Source organism: Tachypleus tridentatus, chromosome 6, assembly GCF_004210375.1.
Source record: "Tachypleus tridentatus isolate NWPU-2018 chromosome 6, ASM421037v1, whole genome shotgun sequence".
Classification (NCBI taxonomy): domain Eukaryota; kingdom Metazoa; phylum Arthropoda; class Merostomata; order Xiphosura; family Limulidae; genus Tachypleus; species Tachypleus tridentatus.
In genome coordinates this window covers 71,605,768-71,621,905 of record NC_134830.1, presented here as the reverse complement: position 1 = coordinate 71,621,905, position 16,138 = coordinate 71,605,768, and the positions used below count along the sequence as shown (strand labels likewise).

At 29.8% G+C, this 16,138-nt stretch overlaps 1 protein-coding gene across 5 annotated transcripts in view; it reads right to left on the bottom strand.

Moving 5' to 3' along the window:
* Positions 1-3,636: 3,636 nt before the first annotated feature.
* LOC143252776 (serine/threonine-protein kinase 31-like) overlaps positions 3,637-16,138 on the bottom strand; it is a 101,982-nt gene continuing 89,480 nt past the window's right edge. For all 5 annotated transcript variants that reach the window (XM_076505452.1, XM_076505455.1, XM_076505456.1 and 2 more), the window contains 4 exons: positions 9,229-9,462; positions 8,876-9,004; positions 7,252-7,320; positions 3,637-7,052 (listed from right to left, as the gene is read on the bottom strand). In XM_076505452.1, the coding sequence (XP_076361567.1) occupies positions 6,417-7,052; positions 7,252-7,320; positions 8,876-9,004; positions 9,229-9,462 (1,068 nt within the window). In that variant the 3' untranslated portion in view covers positions 3,637-6,416. The remainder of the gene's footprint in view (positions 7,053-7,251; positions 7,321-8,875; positions 9,005-9,228; positions 9,463-16,138) is intronic.

Genomic DNA, 16,138 nt, shown 5'->3' with positions numbered 1-16,138 from the left:
TTGGTTCTTTGTACGAGTTTACATTGAATGTTGATTGATATTTAAAAATAAGAACACAACAAAATACAGTAACCTAAGACTTCCCAATAAACAGTCGGAAAGGACTGTAAGAAGAAGAAAAATACAAACATAAGATTATCGGAGAGGTGACTATATCGCTTCTTTACAATGCAATACACCATTGCTGGACTGAGTTTTGCATGCTTTCATACAACGTCGGCCCCTCTAAAGTTACACCAGGCTTTAAATAAAATACGTATATTAATATAAGCATAATAAGATATTTTAATAATGGGAATCTCACTTCACTTCACTCCACACACACACACACACATGTATATAAGAAGACAGATATACAGGCCACAACAGTAGTAGTAACTAGCCACATCACGGCTTTTGTTTCTTTTCCAGATAATTATTATCTAAGCAATATTCAGCTGATACAGAGATACCTAGAAATGAAGTAGTAACTGTCAGCCTTCCTCCCACCAAGTCTCAGCGGCAAGCTTCAGGGGGCTTATAACGTTAAAAATCTGGTTTCGATACACTGTGGTGGGCAGAGCACCATTAATCCATTGTCTAATCTGTGCATAAAACAAACAAAAGGAAAACGATAAATAATACGAGACTGATTTCAGCATGGCATCATGAACTGGAAAAAAAATACTTAAGTGTATAACGAATACACTATTACAGCAGAAAGCTATACCACAAGCCAATACTACATTAGCAAGGCAGAAAGAGCCAGAAAATAAGCTTTATCAGCCCTCAAGCTACCAGAGGTCTTCACTGATAAGATTTTAAAATCACTAGAAAGTGGGGTAATATTTATTGAACTTGAATTGTTAGTGATATATAAAATTGAAATCATGTAGCATAATACTAACCATGACACTACTAGTACACTCTCAGTTGTTTCACCCAGAATTCACACAATTTATTAAGTTACAAGAACTATTAGTCCAGTCTAACTCAGTAGTCCCTAGTATAATGGAGTTGTATACCAGTAAGACATTTAACCTTTTGTTTTTTTAAGTAGAAAGCTCACAATGTGCTATCTACACTCTATCCATTGCATGAAACAGAATGCTTAATTTTAAGAGTTACAATTTCTCAAGTTTACCACTTTATCACATGAATACAATATCTAACTTACACAGTAAGATATCGTGAATGATCATAAAAGAAAATTCAATAAAAGTACTAATTTGAAAATCTGGCTACTACAAGACTTTTCAATATATAAACCACCAAACCTTCTACACAAGGTTTCTTAAAGTAAATAAAATATACAACTATACTTTCTTGGAATCAAACATCGAATGAGGTTGATAGACATTCAATTCGGAAACTAATATCTGAGAATGTACAAAATTATCAAATTTATGTAGACTGTAACACACTAAATTCATTGATGTTTTCAGTGGCACTAGCTTACAGGAGAAAATAAAACTATATAGACTAATGAGTGAAAGTAATTTATGTTTTGTTATTACTAATATCAGTATTCAGTAATATAGTAGCCCCTCTTCAGAATGCTGCACTGCATACATCTTCCAAATAGCACAATCTTAATATACATTCAAGCGAGAAAGCTTTTTTCACATTACACAATCTTATTAACATACTTAGACTTCAAAGTTAAAAGAGGTAAATGATTTGTTTGTTTTAACTTAAACACAAAGCTACACAATGAACTATCTGTGCTCTGCCTACCACAGGTATCGAAACCCAGTTTCTATCGTTGTATGTCTGCAGTCATGCCACTGTGCTCCTGGGATAAAAGGTAAATAAAAAACTGACAAACAAAAAACACAGTAACAACTTAATTTATTAAAATTAACATTAAATGCTACTTTTCATAAAGTTTTGGAATATTATTTAATTGATAATAAATGTTATTTAAAATGGCATTCTACCATCAGATTTTTAAGGAAATATGTAAAAATGGTCATTTTGGACTTTAAGCATCAGAAATCGTGAAGTAATACCACTAGTTTCCAAGTACAAAATAAAATGTTATGATAATATGTGGAATAAAATTCCAGTAAAATTATTAATACATATGCTAAAATAGTTTTGAAAAAACAACAACAAAAGTCTGATGTCCTGTTTAGCGTGACTCCATCAGTTTGTAAATCTAAACACTCAAAATTGAAAGTCATGTTTTCAGAACGATAAGAGGTGTTAAACATTGTAGTTAATTGACTTTACAGTCATTTAAACTGTAGCTACAAGACATCATTCATGTACTTTGATTTTTTTTTTAATTAAGCACAAAGCTGTACAATGGGCAGTCTGTGCTCTGATCACTATAGGTCTCGAAATTCACTTTCTAGCAACATGAGCTCACAGACATATTGCTGTGTTACTGGGAGATTTTGTGTTTTGAAGCTAAACAACTAGAAATGTATTAGATAATTTCATGAAATATTATTTGTGTTCTTCTTAGAATCATTCCAGAGTCCTTCATTGCACTGTTAGTTTAAAATAACTTATTATTTTTATCTTCTCAATGACCTTCTGATCCTCCTGTAACTTACTTGTTAAAGACATGTCATGACAAATGTTACTTAGTCTTATTTTGTTCACTACACTGTATCAGATTTTGCTAGTGTACTTGTACAGCTGTTGTCACCATAAACTATATATTCAAGTCAGAAATACTTCTAAATAGGTGGGACTTTTTCACCTTCCTACTGCTAGAAATAATATAAAAAAATAAAACATACTTTTTAAATATTCCAAATTAGTCTTAAAACAAAATTTGGAACTATATCACAACTTTCAAACACAAAATACACTTCAAACAATATGCAGTTGATAAAAAGTATATGGATCATCCAATAATTAACACAAACATATGCAACCTTAAATCCAGGAAACTTAAAGTAATTAACAGCTGGCCAAGCTTCACATTCAACACTTATACAGATAAAACTTAATCATTTATTTCAAATTAGTATGCATAATAAAACTATTTACTAGACTACAATGAAATTTTATCTAAAAAAATTGTATTCATTTTATCTGAAAATGTGAGGTTGAGAAAGTTTTAAAATTCAATACTAAATATTCTAACTAAAAGATTTTACTTGTGGTTACAAATGTTAACATTACTAGCTCACCAAGAGCAAAAAAAAAAAAATCAGAACACTTTCACATCATTATTTCTATATAACTAGTTATAATTAAAAAAATGAAAGCTAAATGTCTATATAGTAGTCTAACTTGAGTACCATATAACACAAATGGACAGAACTTGGAATGAGCAATCATTTGTCCTCAGCTTCATACTTAGATTTAAAAATGTGTTTCTGAATAATTATATAGCTAATATATTTTAATCATTCTCAAAAGAAAATTTCAGTTGAATAACAATCTTTAAGAAAAATTTACATTTAAATACAAAGTAAACTTTAAATTCTATATTAAAACAAAATGCAATGTTTAATTGGTAATAAACTGATCCTGTGGATAAATTAAAAATCTAATACCTTCAAATTTCAAGTATTGAAAGTTTCAAACTACCATTAATTATGACACAACACTTTGGTTTTGAAATACTATAAAGCTCTATGTTCCAAAATCCATTTCTTTTTCTGTCATTTACAAAATAAACAAAGGTAATGGATATGAATATGCAACTCCTTTAATTACAATAGTAAAAACCAGGTTTTGAATACAATGGAAACTTAGACACATACCAAAACCTGTATTTCCCATGTCATACACAAATATGAACTATGAAGAAGTCATAAACATTATAAATGATAGATATTAAACACAAAGTCTTGAAGAAAATATGATGTGGAATACATTCATGGTACAATTTTTCTCTGAAAACACAAATTATAACAACACAAATTTTAATTTGCATGTATCATAAAGTTCACTCATAACAGTTATTCTTTACATAATTTTTACAGTAAATAGATATGAACAAACCTATCAAATGATTCATATTGTAGCTAAGACATCCCACCATAAATGTACACAAACATACAAGTAAATTTCACTAATACCATTTTTTTTAGTTTTTATGTGTACTCGAAATATTTTTAAATCGCCATAAATCTTCATTGTAATTTTGGCATACTTAGAGAAAGTTTGAAGAACAAACTAATGAGATTACCTTGTCTCATACAAAAACTACACATTACAAGGAAAAGTAGAAATAAATTTGTTTAGTTTACAAAAAAAAAATCATTTGTGTTAAAGTGACTTGGTTACACAATTAACTATAATCATAGGGTTTGCTTCATTCAGAACAATCACTTCACATATCAATAGCTTACAGGGTAATGTATTAAGCAATGCTGTATGGATTTCTGCAACCATGTACTAGTGCTTTTTTCATATAAATCACTATATTAATGCTAGCAAAATCTGACCAAAATTTACAATGTTGAAATAAAACTACAAAGTTTTTTACTCACACATACACACTACCACTCAAGAGTTTGAAAACAGACATTTTAGAGCTGACATAAGAATCAAAGTGATCAAAATGCACCATTACAGCACGTATAAAGATAAAAAGAATAGCTTGGTAACTTCCTACAATTAAGCAAATATGCACAATTTAAAATGTCATTGGTGAAATGTGTAAAGAGAATTGCCACAGTATTCTAAAAACACATGCTCTATCTTTTACTGTTAGATATACTGGCCAAGGTTTTAGATTCAAACAGTAAAATAATGTGAAACACGTATCTAAACTTCGCTAAGGGTATATTAATGGCAAAAAACAAAGATGTACTTATAAAACATGATTTAAAAATCACAATAATCAAACTTATCATCTAAATAAACTATTGTAAGAGGAAATCTACAAACATTTGAAAAGTACAATGATATGTAATGTCACTACAATGTAGTCATAGACCATGGAATGTCATAAAAGTAAATGTTCTGGTAACAGGACAGAAATTGTTGCAAAAAATAAAGTTATCGTTATGGCCAAAAGTGGTTACTTTAATGAATCCAATGACTGAGTGAAAATAATTCATTTTGTATTTGTACACACCTGCTTCCAAACTTTGAATGGTACATTGCATGCAGAGGTATGTATATATGCCACAATCACATAAACACACAAAATTTTTTAATACTAACATGAAAGCTGTAACTTTAACACTGCTGTTTAACTAACCAATATATAAAGCCAGAAGAGAAAGTGTCTGTATTATTGTTTCACATGTTTATACTTTGTGGTTGCACATGTATTTACACACACACATTCTTACAAACAGCTAATTAATACACATTTAAGCATTCATACATCTTAGCATATAATTCTCCATTAGCAATCTGACATTCAATACTGTGTTAAACAGGGATAAAGTAATACACATCTCATTTACATATAAAAACTAACATCTGTAAAGTGAGAAAATATTATTTATGAACAGATTTTGCATAAACAACATAAAAGTTACTACAATTTTCCTAAGAGTAAATGATATAATATCCCTCAATAAATTTATGTACCAGCTTGGCTAACTTTGACAATCAAAATGATAGTTAATTTCTCATATTTTTATACCTTTATCAATTAACAATAGTATTTCAACAGCCCTTTCTCATCTAAAAATTCAGTTTCTTTTTTTAGTTTTGTGCTCAGTTGAAGTGAAGATAAGATTAGTATTTTTAATATCTATACATGCTTGTTTCCACAGTGATACTATGTCAGATAAAAATAAATAATTTGAAATAAATATTTTAAACATTAAGTGATTTAACAATTATTCAACTTATTTTAAAACATTAAAATAATAGACTGCAGAATATTCTTTAATAAATCAGCATGAATAAACCAACCACAGAAGACAAAAAAATGTTTTACTGCATTTCCAGCATATAAACAGAGCATGGAATCTTGAGTACACTCACTGTTCTCAGCTTTGGTAAAGCTCTTATGAACCATAATTTTGTCTTCAATTACTTTGGTCTGACACTGCATATTTCTGACATGTTTGAACTATTTCAAAATGAAACATTTATTTCATGTATATATTATTTACTACTGTTGTCATGTTCTGAAATTTTGGACTTCTAGACGAAAAGATATAGCGTACAAAAAGTAAAACTATGTTAAAAATTGTACCAAATTATTGGACAAACAACTAATACTATTTATGTACAGATACAAAATCTCACATTCCCTACAAGGACTTTTGCTCATGTATTTTTAATACTTTTTCCAAATTATACTAAGTATGTTTGATATAAAAATAAAAAGTGATAACGAAGAAAAAGAGCTCGCACAGATAGAAGTGAAAAAAGTAAAACAACAAAAATCTAAAAAAAAGGAATTAAAGATTTGCATGTTTCTCTATTCCATCAGATACATGCTGCAAATGACTCATACTGTTTGTCACTTGTACTTCACTGCATTCATTCAGAGAAAAAGTCTATGTTTGTGTTATAAATTCATTATTATTTTCATGTTTCTCAGATTGTTCACCTTCTACATCAACATCTACTTGGTTTTTTCCTTCACTAATATTTAAGTAGCTCTCAACTTTTCCGACTTCCTCATTCTCAATTACTTGATTTATTCTCTCGTTATCTTCAACTTCAGGGTTCCCATCAATGCATGTGTGATTTCTCTCACCATTAGATAATTCTTTATGAAAATCCATGCCTAGTGTAGGGTCCCACTGATCAACACATGGAAAAGAGTTGGACTCACCCCCAATACTTTCTCTAAGTGCATTGAATACTGCTATATCATCACAATCTGGTTCCATATCATGATACTTTATTCCAAACTGATCACTGTTATTCATGGCACCAAGCTCTGATGAAATTAATTGTTGTTCATAATGTTCCTCAACATACAAAGAATTTTTAATACTATTTCTTAGATAAACATGGGATTCATGTTGAGGAAAATCTTGTGTTAAGGAGCTTTTAGGATTATTGGATTCTTCACAGTTCTCTGATGTGAAAAATTCAGATGATAAAAGGTCATGCACTGAAAGTCCTTCATCTGTATGTTTCATCAGGAGAGAGCAGATAATTGAGTACTCGCACGACCTTGGATCCTGAAAATAATATATTCTCTAAATCAAAAAAAAAAACACTTCTTATCAAACTTTCTACTTCTGTATACCTTACAGACTATACCCTACAAATAACATATGCCCACTAAGACAAAACTTAAATTATGTTAATTATTTCATATATTTTAATTTCATAAAAAGTAATCCAACTTGTCAAATAATATCAGAAATTATAAATTACCATATTTAAAGCTGAGAAATCAGGAACTCCTACAGGACTCTCAGTAAACTTGACAGTTGGAAACATCAACTAGCAAAGACAATGAAAGCAACTTAAATTAACATACCATTTGTAAAGTGATGTAAGAAAAATATCAGATTGTGTCAATAAACACATATAATGGTTAAAAATAAAATAAAAAGACTTGTACATATTACAAGTTTTTAAACTTTATTTTGTTAATATAGTGAAAAATTTTCCTTTGTTGACAAATTTCCAAATAACAATTATTTGAATTATAAAATAAATAAATTAATGACACTAAAATAATTATATTAACAGTTGCTTTTTATTTTGCAAGTTTTCCTGCTGGTAATTTGAGATTAATTAATTTGATCTCCAGCATTATCTTCAAAATTATCAGAGGTACAAGTTTCTTTTATTTTGGAACAGCTGTGCATAATTTCTAATAATAGTTTACAGGTAAACTTTGTTAGCAACATACAGTAACAGATACCGTTATTTATATTAATTTTAGCATGCAATTAAAATTTTCAAAAAATTTCACTCAAATTTCACCTGTGACTGGACATGTACTGCTGTCATTGCAAACATTACTGGAATGAAACAGATGATAAACAAATAATATGGCTGTACTTAGTGTTATACACAAACTCCTTTTATCTGAACAATTATATTTTTAAACAGATAATAAAAGAACAAAAGAAAAACACCAATGAATAAGAACTCGCACAATATTTTCAGCACGTGAAACAAGTATATATGGAAGTTGGTTTGGTTTGAATTTTGCGAGGGCTATCTGCACTAGCCGTCCCTAATTTAGCAGTGTAAGGCTAGAGGGAAGGCCAGCTAGTCATCACCACCCACTGCCAATTCTTGAGCTACTCTTTTACCAATGAATAGTAGGATTGACTGTCATGTTATAATACCCCCACAGCTTAAAGGGTGAGCAAGTTTAGTGCGATAGGGACTTAAAACCCCAAACCTCAGATTATGGAGCAAGCTCCTTAACCACCTTACCATTCTGGGTCATGGAAGTTGGTTTTCATAAGAATGGCTATGAGCATATTACAGAACAATAGACTTTAAAGACATTTTTTCACTGTAAATGCTCCATTTGTTAAATTTATTTTGAGAGCATAAATGATATTCATAAAGTAATTTAAAATATCTTGCAAAACATTTAAAACATAATAAGAAAATATGATGGCAAAATAACATTTTATTAATTTTCCCCACATACCTTCAGAAGGTGTGCATACTATTTATATATGGAACTATTTCACTAACACCTTCTTAAGTGTATTAATAGAACTAGAAACTGTATGACACAGGTGCCACATGTACTTTCTTGGCTTCATGTATACTGCAGAGCAATATGCATGTGCATTTGCAAGCACAGAAGAATTGACAAAATGAATAAACTGAAGCATTTGGAAATAAACCCTGGAAGGTTTTGATGATACAAGTTTGGAAAATTGGAAGATATTCATTATGGACAAGCAAATCAATATGAAGACACAAACTACTTAAGAGTTGTCACATTTCTTCATATTCATGATAACTTTACTATAATATGTAATTTAAAGAAGTTTATATTATTAGAGTGCACTTTCAAACATACCCAAAGCATTAAACAACCAAAAATATACATATCACTTTCTACAGTCAGTGCTTCCTTGTACATAGTCTCAGGGCAATGGAAACTAATTCCATTTACTGGAGTGGTAGTCCCCACTGCAAGTCTCTGCACCTGGAAGAGACAAAGTTTGTGTTTCAGAATTTGTACAAGTAAAAGAACAGAATACAGATCAATCTATCTTTTTTTATTTTTCTCTAAAATGTGTATCTATAACTAAAGAAACACTACGGTGAGAATCACAGACTTAAATCTGAAATCTAATTGCGTCATTCAACTTAAAAAAAATGAACTGACATTTTTTATGAAGAAATTTTTTAGTTTTGATTTTATCTTACCTCATTTCTAGAAAAATCTGGTGTGTCTATAATGCCAAATCCATCTGGACTATAGAAAATACCAAGAGGATGAAGTGCACCATGGACAATACCAAGAGTATGAAGAGCTCCCAGTCCTTTAAGAACTCCCTGAAGTATATTCTTCTTTTCTTTAGCCGTAAGAGAACAATTCTCCACTTTATGTAATAATGTGTTAGATGGACACGGGGATACAGTGTAACCTTGTCTTTCATTCTAAAAAAAAACAAACAGCAATTTGTTTCTTTTCTTGTTATACAAATTTGAAGTAAGATGTGTTTATTAAAATTATTTATTGTGTTACTTTCTCTAAGAATGTTTTAATAACTTATTATATTACTACATCTGAATAGTACTTCACTACCACAATAAAAACATTCATACAAATAACAATATACATTGATTTTTTATACAAGGCAAAAATTATTCAAATGTTAAAAAACACAGAATTACTGCAAATGATAAAATTAATGTATTAACTTAGCTTCATACAATGGCTGAAATGTATACAACATGCAAAGAAACAAATGAAAAAATGCATTATAAACATTACTTCATGATATAAGACATCAACTGGTTTATACCAAATGTGTCTGTTGTAAAGTTTCCTTGCAAGCAAATCTTTACAGACAAGTATTTAGAGACAGACAAAACATGAAATCACAGTAAATAAAAATAACAAGCCAATAATGTATTATCTTCAAAATGTATAGTACAAACGTAAGACAGTCCTTCAGTAATTATTTTAGGAGAATATACTTTACAGAAAGATTTACAAATTAAAACTAGTAATTGATACATTTATTCAACTATATTTATACACACACTTATAATAAAAAAACAACTATTTCTCAACATTAAATGACACATTTTAACATTTCCAAACATGGATTGATAACAACTGTTTGTTTTTATTTTGTGAGGTACATGTTCATACAATTCCTCAAATTGTTTTATAAAGCTTATGTTCCATCAATGTGTTTGTACTAAGGGTTATTTGAACAGCTGTTGTTGATGCTGTGCCAAAGTTCATACCCTTGATGGCAGTATAACAAAGGAACTACATTTTGTGCTAAATTACAAACTTGACTCTTAAAGTCTTATATCAGTCCCTTTCTTGTACCCTCCAAATTGTACATTTACTACGTACTGTTTCCTCAGTATATATCAATACTATTTAGAAATTTCCAGGACTGTCTAGTAATAATTTTGTTACTTAAACAAGGTTATCATGCTCAGTAATTCTAACTTGCAAGTTGCTAAAACAATAAATTACAAACACATTTTTGAACATTCTCAAACACTAACTATTTCCTGTTTACGATGTATTATAACTACCTGTACAGCAACCTATAAAAAGCTTATTAAAGAAGACAAATGGCTGCTTGATATTTTGACAAATCTGTCACAATTGAAAAATGAAAAAGATACCATGCTCCAAGGTATAAGTGCAAGAAATAAATACTATTCACTCTCAAACAATAATGAAACATTTATAAAACTTGTTCCCATGGTTCTGTATATAATATTCAAGAAAACAGAAGTGTGGCATCATACATGATGCTCCTTCAGGAGGTTCTTCACACTGTTGACACATATCCTGGAACTTGGAAAATGTTTAACATCATCTTTATACAAGTCTGTTAGTTAGAAAGAGCTGGACAACTAATGCAATTGTCTAATAAATTAATCAACAGGTTCATTAAAAATTAATCACATTCAATTACTTAATTATTAAGTTACTGAACTAAAAACAAACAAACAGATAAACTGTGATCATTATTGCAGTAAAACAAACTTACAATGCTAAGAACCAAGTTTCAATAAGCATGTTTAAGCTGCAAAGCAGAAAGAAATTTAGTTTTTATAGTGCATTACATTTGTTATCACATTAGTGACAATACATATGATTGTGTTAATTGGCATTGACAATTACTATTTACAACATGTAAAACTGGAACAAGTATAAAAATTCATTTTCAAAAGTTCATTCATAAATTTAGAAGTTTTCTCTTTTATCTAACAATTTTTTTTACTTTGATTTATAGTATTTTTTAACAACTTGTGTAAAACATTTCTTTCATTCCAATACATCTTAAGGATGTCCTTTCAGAATGCCTTAAAACCTTTAGCTTCCATGTTTTTTTCTATTATGGGTGCAGCTGTTATCCACAATACCAATAGGTTGTGAAGTCAACCTTTGCTCCTGATCTTTACTAAAGGAAAAATAGAGTAAAACAAACTACCACATGTTCTTCAAAACAGAACTTGCAAGGAACGCTTCTAGAACTTATGAAGAATTAAAAGTATGGAGGAAAATGGTGTTGAAAAGACATCAGAAAGATGGTATATTCCACATATCAACTCTTAGACTATTATCAATGCAGTAAAAGAAATCACAGATAAAATCCCACAACTAGGCAATACTCCTGGTTGGTAAATGACTGTTAACTTGAGGTAGTACAAGATCAATAAGAACTATAGGTATGAAGCCAACTGACCTCTTGAGAAATCTGGTATCAAACGCACACACTCCGAGTTCCGTATATGAAAGGAAAAGAAACCAAACCAGATGTTAAACTGACATCAATGACTAACAACACTACATTAGCAACTGACAAGAAAAAAGAGAAAGTGTGCTGATAAAAATATCTTTTTTTTTTCAAACATACCCATTTAGATACAAGCACAGCATCTTGCATAAATACATAAATAAGCCTATTATATTAAAAAAGATTGCAGATTTGTTCTCTTATAAAAAGAATTCAAAAATATTTATTTATTTGAGATTTCTAAGTTGTAAAATTAGCTACAACTTATAAATTAAACCACTGTTAATTTTCAGCCTCAGATTAAGAATGACTAAACATTTTTATAGAGGCTTTATTAACCATAGATCCTGAATACAATAATTTTAATACATAACTATATCACACTTGCCTATGATAACATAATATAATGCTTAAAGACAACAGACCTATTGGTCCATCTCAGCTGTATCATCCTCCAAACAAAAATTTCAAACGAATAAATAAATATGAAAACCAGTCCTTGTCATACATACAGTTACCAAACTTTTTTACAAATGTCCTTAAATTTACTACCTTCATAACAACTAAAGGGAACTTATTCTGGGGGCCAACCATTCTTAGTAAAATAAAACTGTCTTAGGTGGACATGACACTTCATTGTAGAAGTCACATTTAGAGCATTGTGCTCAGTCTTGGGCTCCTTGTCTTAGGAAGGACATTGACTTGTTGGAAAGGGTTCAAAGGAAGGTTACTAGAATGGTGCTTGGGATGGAGGGGTTATCACATAAGGAGAGATTAAGATTTCTGAAATTGTTTTTTCATAAAAAAAGAAGAGTTAGAAAAAATCAGATTGAGATATTTAAGATTGTAAAGAGACTTGATATTGTTTGTGTATCATCTTTTTTTAATATTTAACAGTGAAAATTTAAATTGTGGCAAGGTAGGAGTCAGAAATTATAACCTCTCTAGGATTGTATTCAATATTGTAGATACAAAAAAATCCTATTTGTCCTACCACTAGCAACAGCTCACTGGTTGTATGGATTAAGATACTGATCAACCATTACAGCAAGATCCCATTTTTTCATGACACTATTAAGACTATTCCCATCTAAATTATAATTATAATTTAAATTATGATAACCCACATGCAGTATTTTGCATTTAATGTGATTGACACCCATCTGCCACTTATCTGTCCAACTCACTAAATGATATAAATGCCGTTTTAGAGCAACAGCATCCTCTGCACAGTTAATAACCAAGACCTTAATATAGTCAAAAAATTTAAGTAATTTATTGACTATTCCTTCATCCATGTCAATGATGTACACAGCAAAGGTCATAAGACTGAGTTCTGAGGTACCCCACTTGTAACATTAATTCAGTTTGACTGAATTCCATTTATAACATCTTTCTGCTTTCTTTCATCCAGCCACTCTTCAATCCAATTATCTAACTTATCCCCCACACATAAAAATATTGTATTTTCTTACAAGCCTTCTATGTGGCAACTTTTCAAAGACTTTGAAATTTCAGAAACACTACATCTACACCTTTACCCTCATCTACACAAGCAGTAATCATTTTAAAAAATATTAAAAGATTTGCAAGGCATAATTTTCCCTTAGTAAAACCATGTTGACTAGCCAATAAAATTCTAAATTTTCTTAAATGATATTGCAAAACATCTTTTATCATACATTCTAAAATTTTTCCCACAATTAATGTTAGACTAAAGTCCTATAATTATTAGGACAGTTTTTATTAACTTGTTTGAAAAGAGGAGTGTCATTAGCCAAATTTCAACTTCTGGTACCTGTCCACTATTCAAGGAAATTTAATATAAAATTTTTAACATCCTTCAAAACTCTTAGAGAAATATTCCCTGGCTCAGGAACCTTATCATTTTTAATGTTCCCAAATTTTCATAACATGCTAAGAATAAATGTGATAATATCGTCTTACCTTATACCTATATTGCTTAAGTCTTCCTAAATAAAAATTAAGAAAAGTAGAATTTAATAACCCAGTCATCTGATAAACATCAGATATAAGCCTTCCATTATAATTTCTTAAGGGTTCTACCTCCATTTTGCTTACCTTTAATTTACTTAATGAAATGTTTACACTTAAATTTTACATTTTCAGCCAATCTATTTTGATGCATCCTTTTTGATGTCATACTTTCCTGTTTGATCAAGTTTCTTGATATTCTATAACCTGAGTCTCCTGTCATACCAGTCACTCTGTTTCTTAAATTTGTGATGTTTTTTAAATGTTATCTCTTATACCCTTTGTGAACTGACATTTTAACTTGCAGCCAACCTTTTGCTTCTAAAATTAAAATGTTTACCTTGAATATTTAATAATTTATCTTTAAAAACTGTCCACATTTGATCAGTCTCCATATAATTCAGCTATCCAATTCATAACAAAACTATTGTTGTAACCCTTTAAAATCTGTTTTTTTAGCTTTGTAACAAAAATATCATTATTTTTGATCTCCATATGCAGTAAAACATCAAATCTATTACAGTAATAATTACTTGCACCTAAATGTTCTCCAATTTGCATTCTCTCAACAATTTCTATGTTAGAAGTTAACAAAAAATCTAAAATAGCATTGTTTCTAGTTGGTTCCTTGACTAACTAGTGAAGAAAACCATTTTGAACAGTTTCCAAAAACCTTTAACCATCATGGTTTAACTCTATCATTTCCTAATCTATGACTGAAATTAAAATCATCTACATAATTTCATTAATAGCTAAAATCTTACTCTAATTGTAAAGTTTTTCACTAACTTCATCAGTACCATTTGGTGGTCTGTAATAAATTTCCACTAAAAGTCTTTTCCCTTTACATCCACTAATAGAAACTCAAAACACAGTCAGTTGCTTTGTTATTTATCCTTGATATCCTCGACTTAGACAAGATGTAACTAACATTTTTACATACAAAGCTATTCCTGGTCTTCTTAGTTCTCTATCCCTAATAAATACTTAAACCTACTACCCTGTATTTCAAAGAAACTTTTTCTATAAAAATCATCTATATTTAACCATGTTTTAGTTATTCCCATATTATCAAAAATCTTCCATTCCAATCAATGCCTTAAAGTCATTTATTTTATTTCTTATACTTCTATCTTGCATTACAGCAGTAACAATTAAGCCTATCCTTAGAACTACCTCTGTATTCGTTTCTTATGCTAAAATTTTCTTTACATCTCTTTTTTGTTTTACAATTAGGTTATCCTAGCCCTCACCACTATCTAGACCTAGTTTAAACTTTCCTTTGCAGTTGAGTTAATAACCTATGCAAATAAGCTATACCCTACCCTATTCAAACGTAAACCCTCCATTGCAAAATGCTCCCTTCTCCTGTTGAATTGATCACACAAATCCAACCAGCATATCTGCTCATCCTTATATATTAACCTATGTATAATATTTAGCTCTAGTGATGTACTCATTATTTCATTCCCACAGTTAATTCTCACTGTAGTATCCATGACACAATTAAGTTATGGTTTTTTCTTTAAATGCCTTTATCTAACCATTGTAGATATTAATTAGCTTCTCTGACATACTTTTCCCAATATTATTAACTCCTAAATGTGCTCCACACTATTTATTTGAAGTCCTTAAATATGCATGTTCTTCCATGAAGATCAGCAATTTTTTTCATGGTATATTTGATGTTACCCTGACTGCAAATGTTTTCAGTAAAGAATGCCATTATGTTAGAAGAAATAATGCATATGACCTGCTGGTTTAAAAATCCATCTTAGATGTAAATGTGGATACATAAGACAAAGTAGGGTGCATAATTGTTTATTAACATACAAAAAATATGTTTGCCAGTATACGAAAAAGTTATAAAATCTGGACACTTAGGAAATTTATACATCAAAAAAGTATAGTAAACCATTCAAAAGCTGCTTATGCAAGTAAAATAACTTTCAAATTTAAGGTCGTTGAACAACTGAAGTTCATTGAAGCATACCTTTAGTAAATATAATGCAGTCACCCATTTAAATTCTCTGAAAATCTTAATGCTTAATGATGACCAAAGCCTTTTTACAAAACAGGTTACTCATTCATAATGCGAGGCTAAAAAAATTAATCAATTAAGTTAAGCTTATAAATTGTTGCTGGCCTTACAATCAGAATATTTTTGTGTTTATATTTATTTAACCAAGTATGCATGGGATCAGTCCCAAATGCTTTTTAGAGAAGGAATGTTGGCTATAATTCTGAATTTGGAGAGGTTATCTACACAGAATATGGCAAAAATTGAGTTAAATGTACAAGTCTGTTTTACACAAAAAAATCTGACATGCTACAAAAGTATTTGT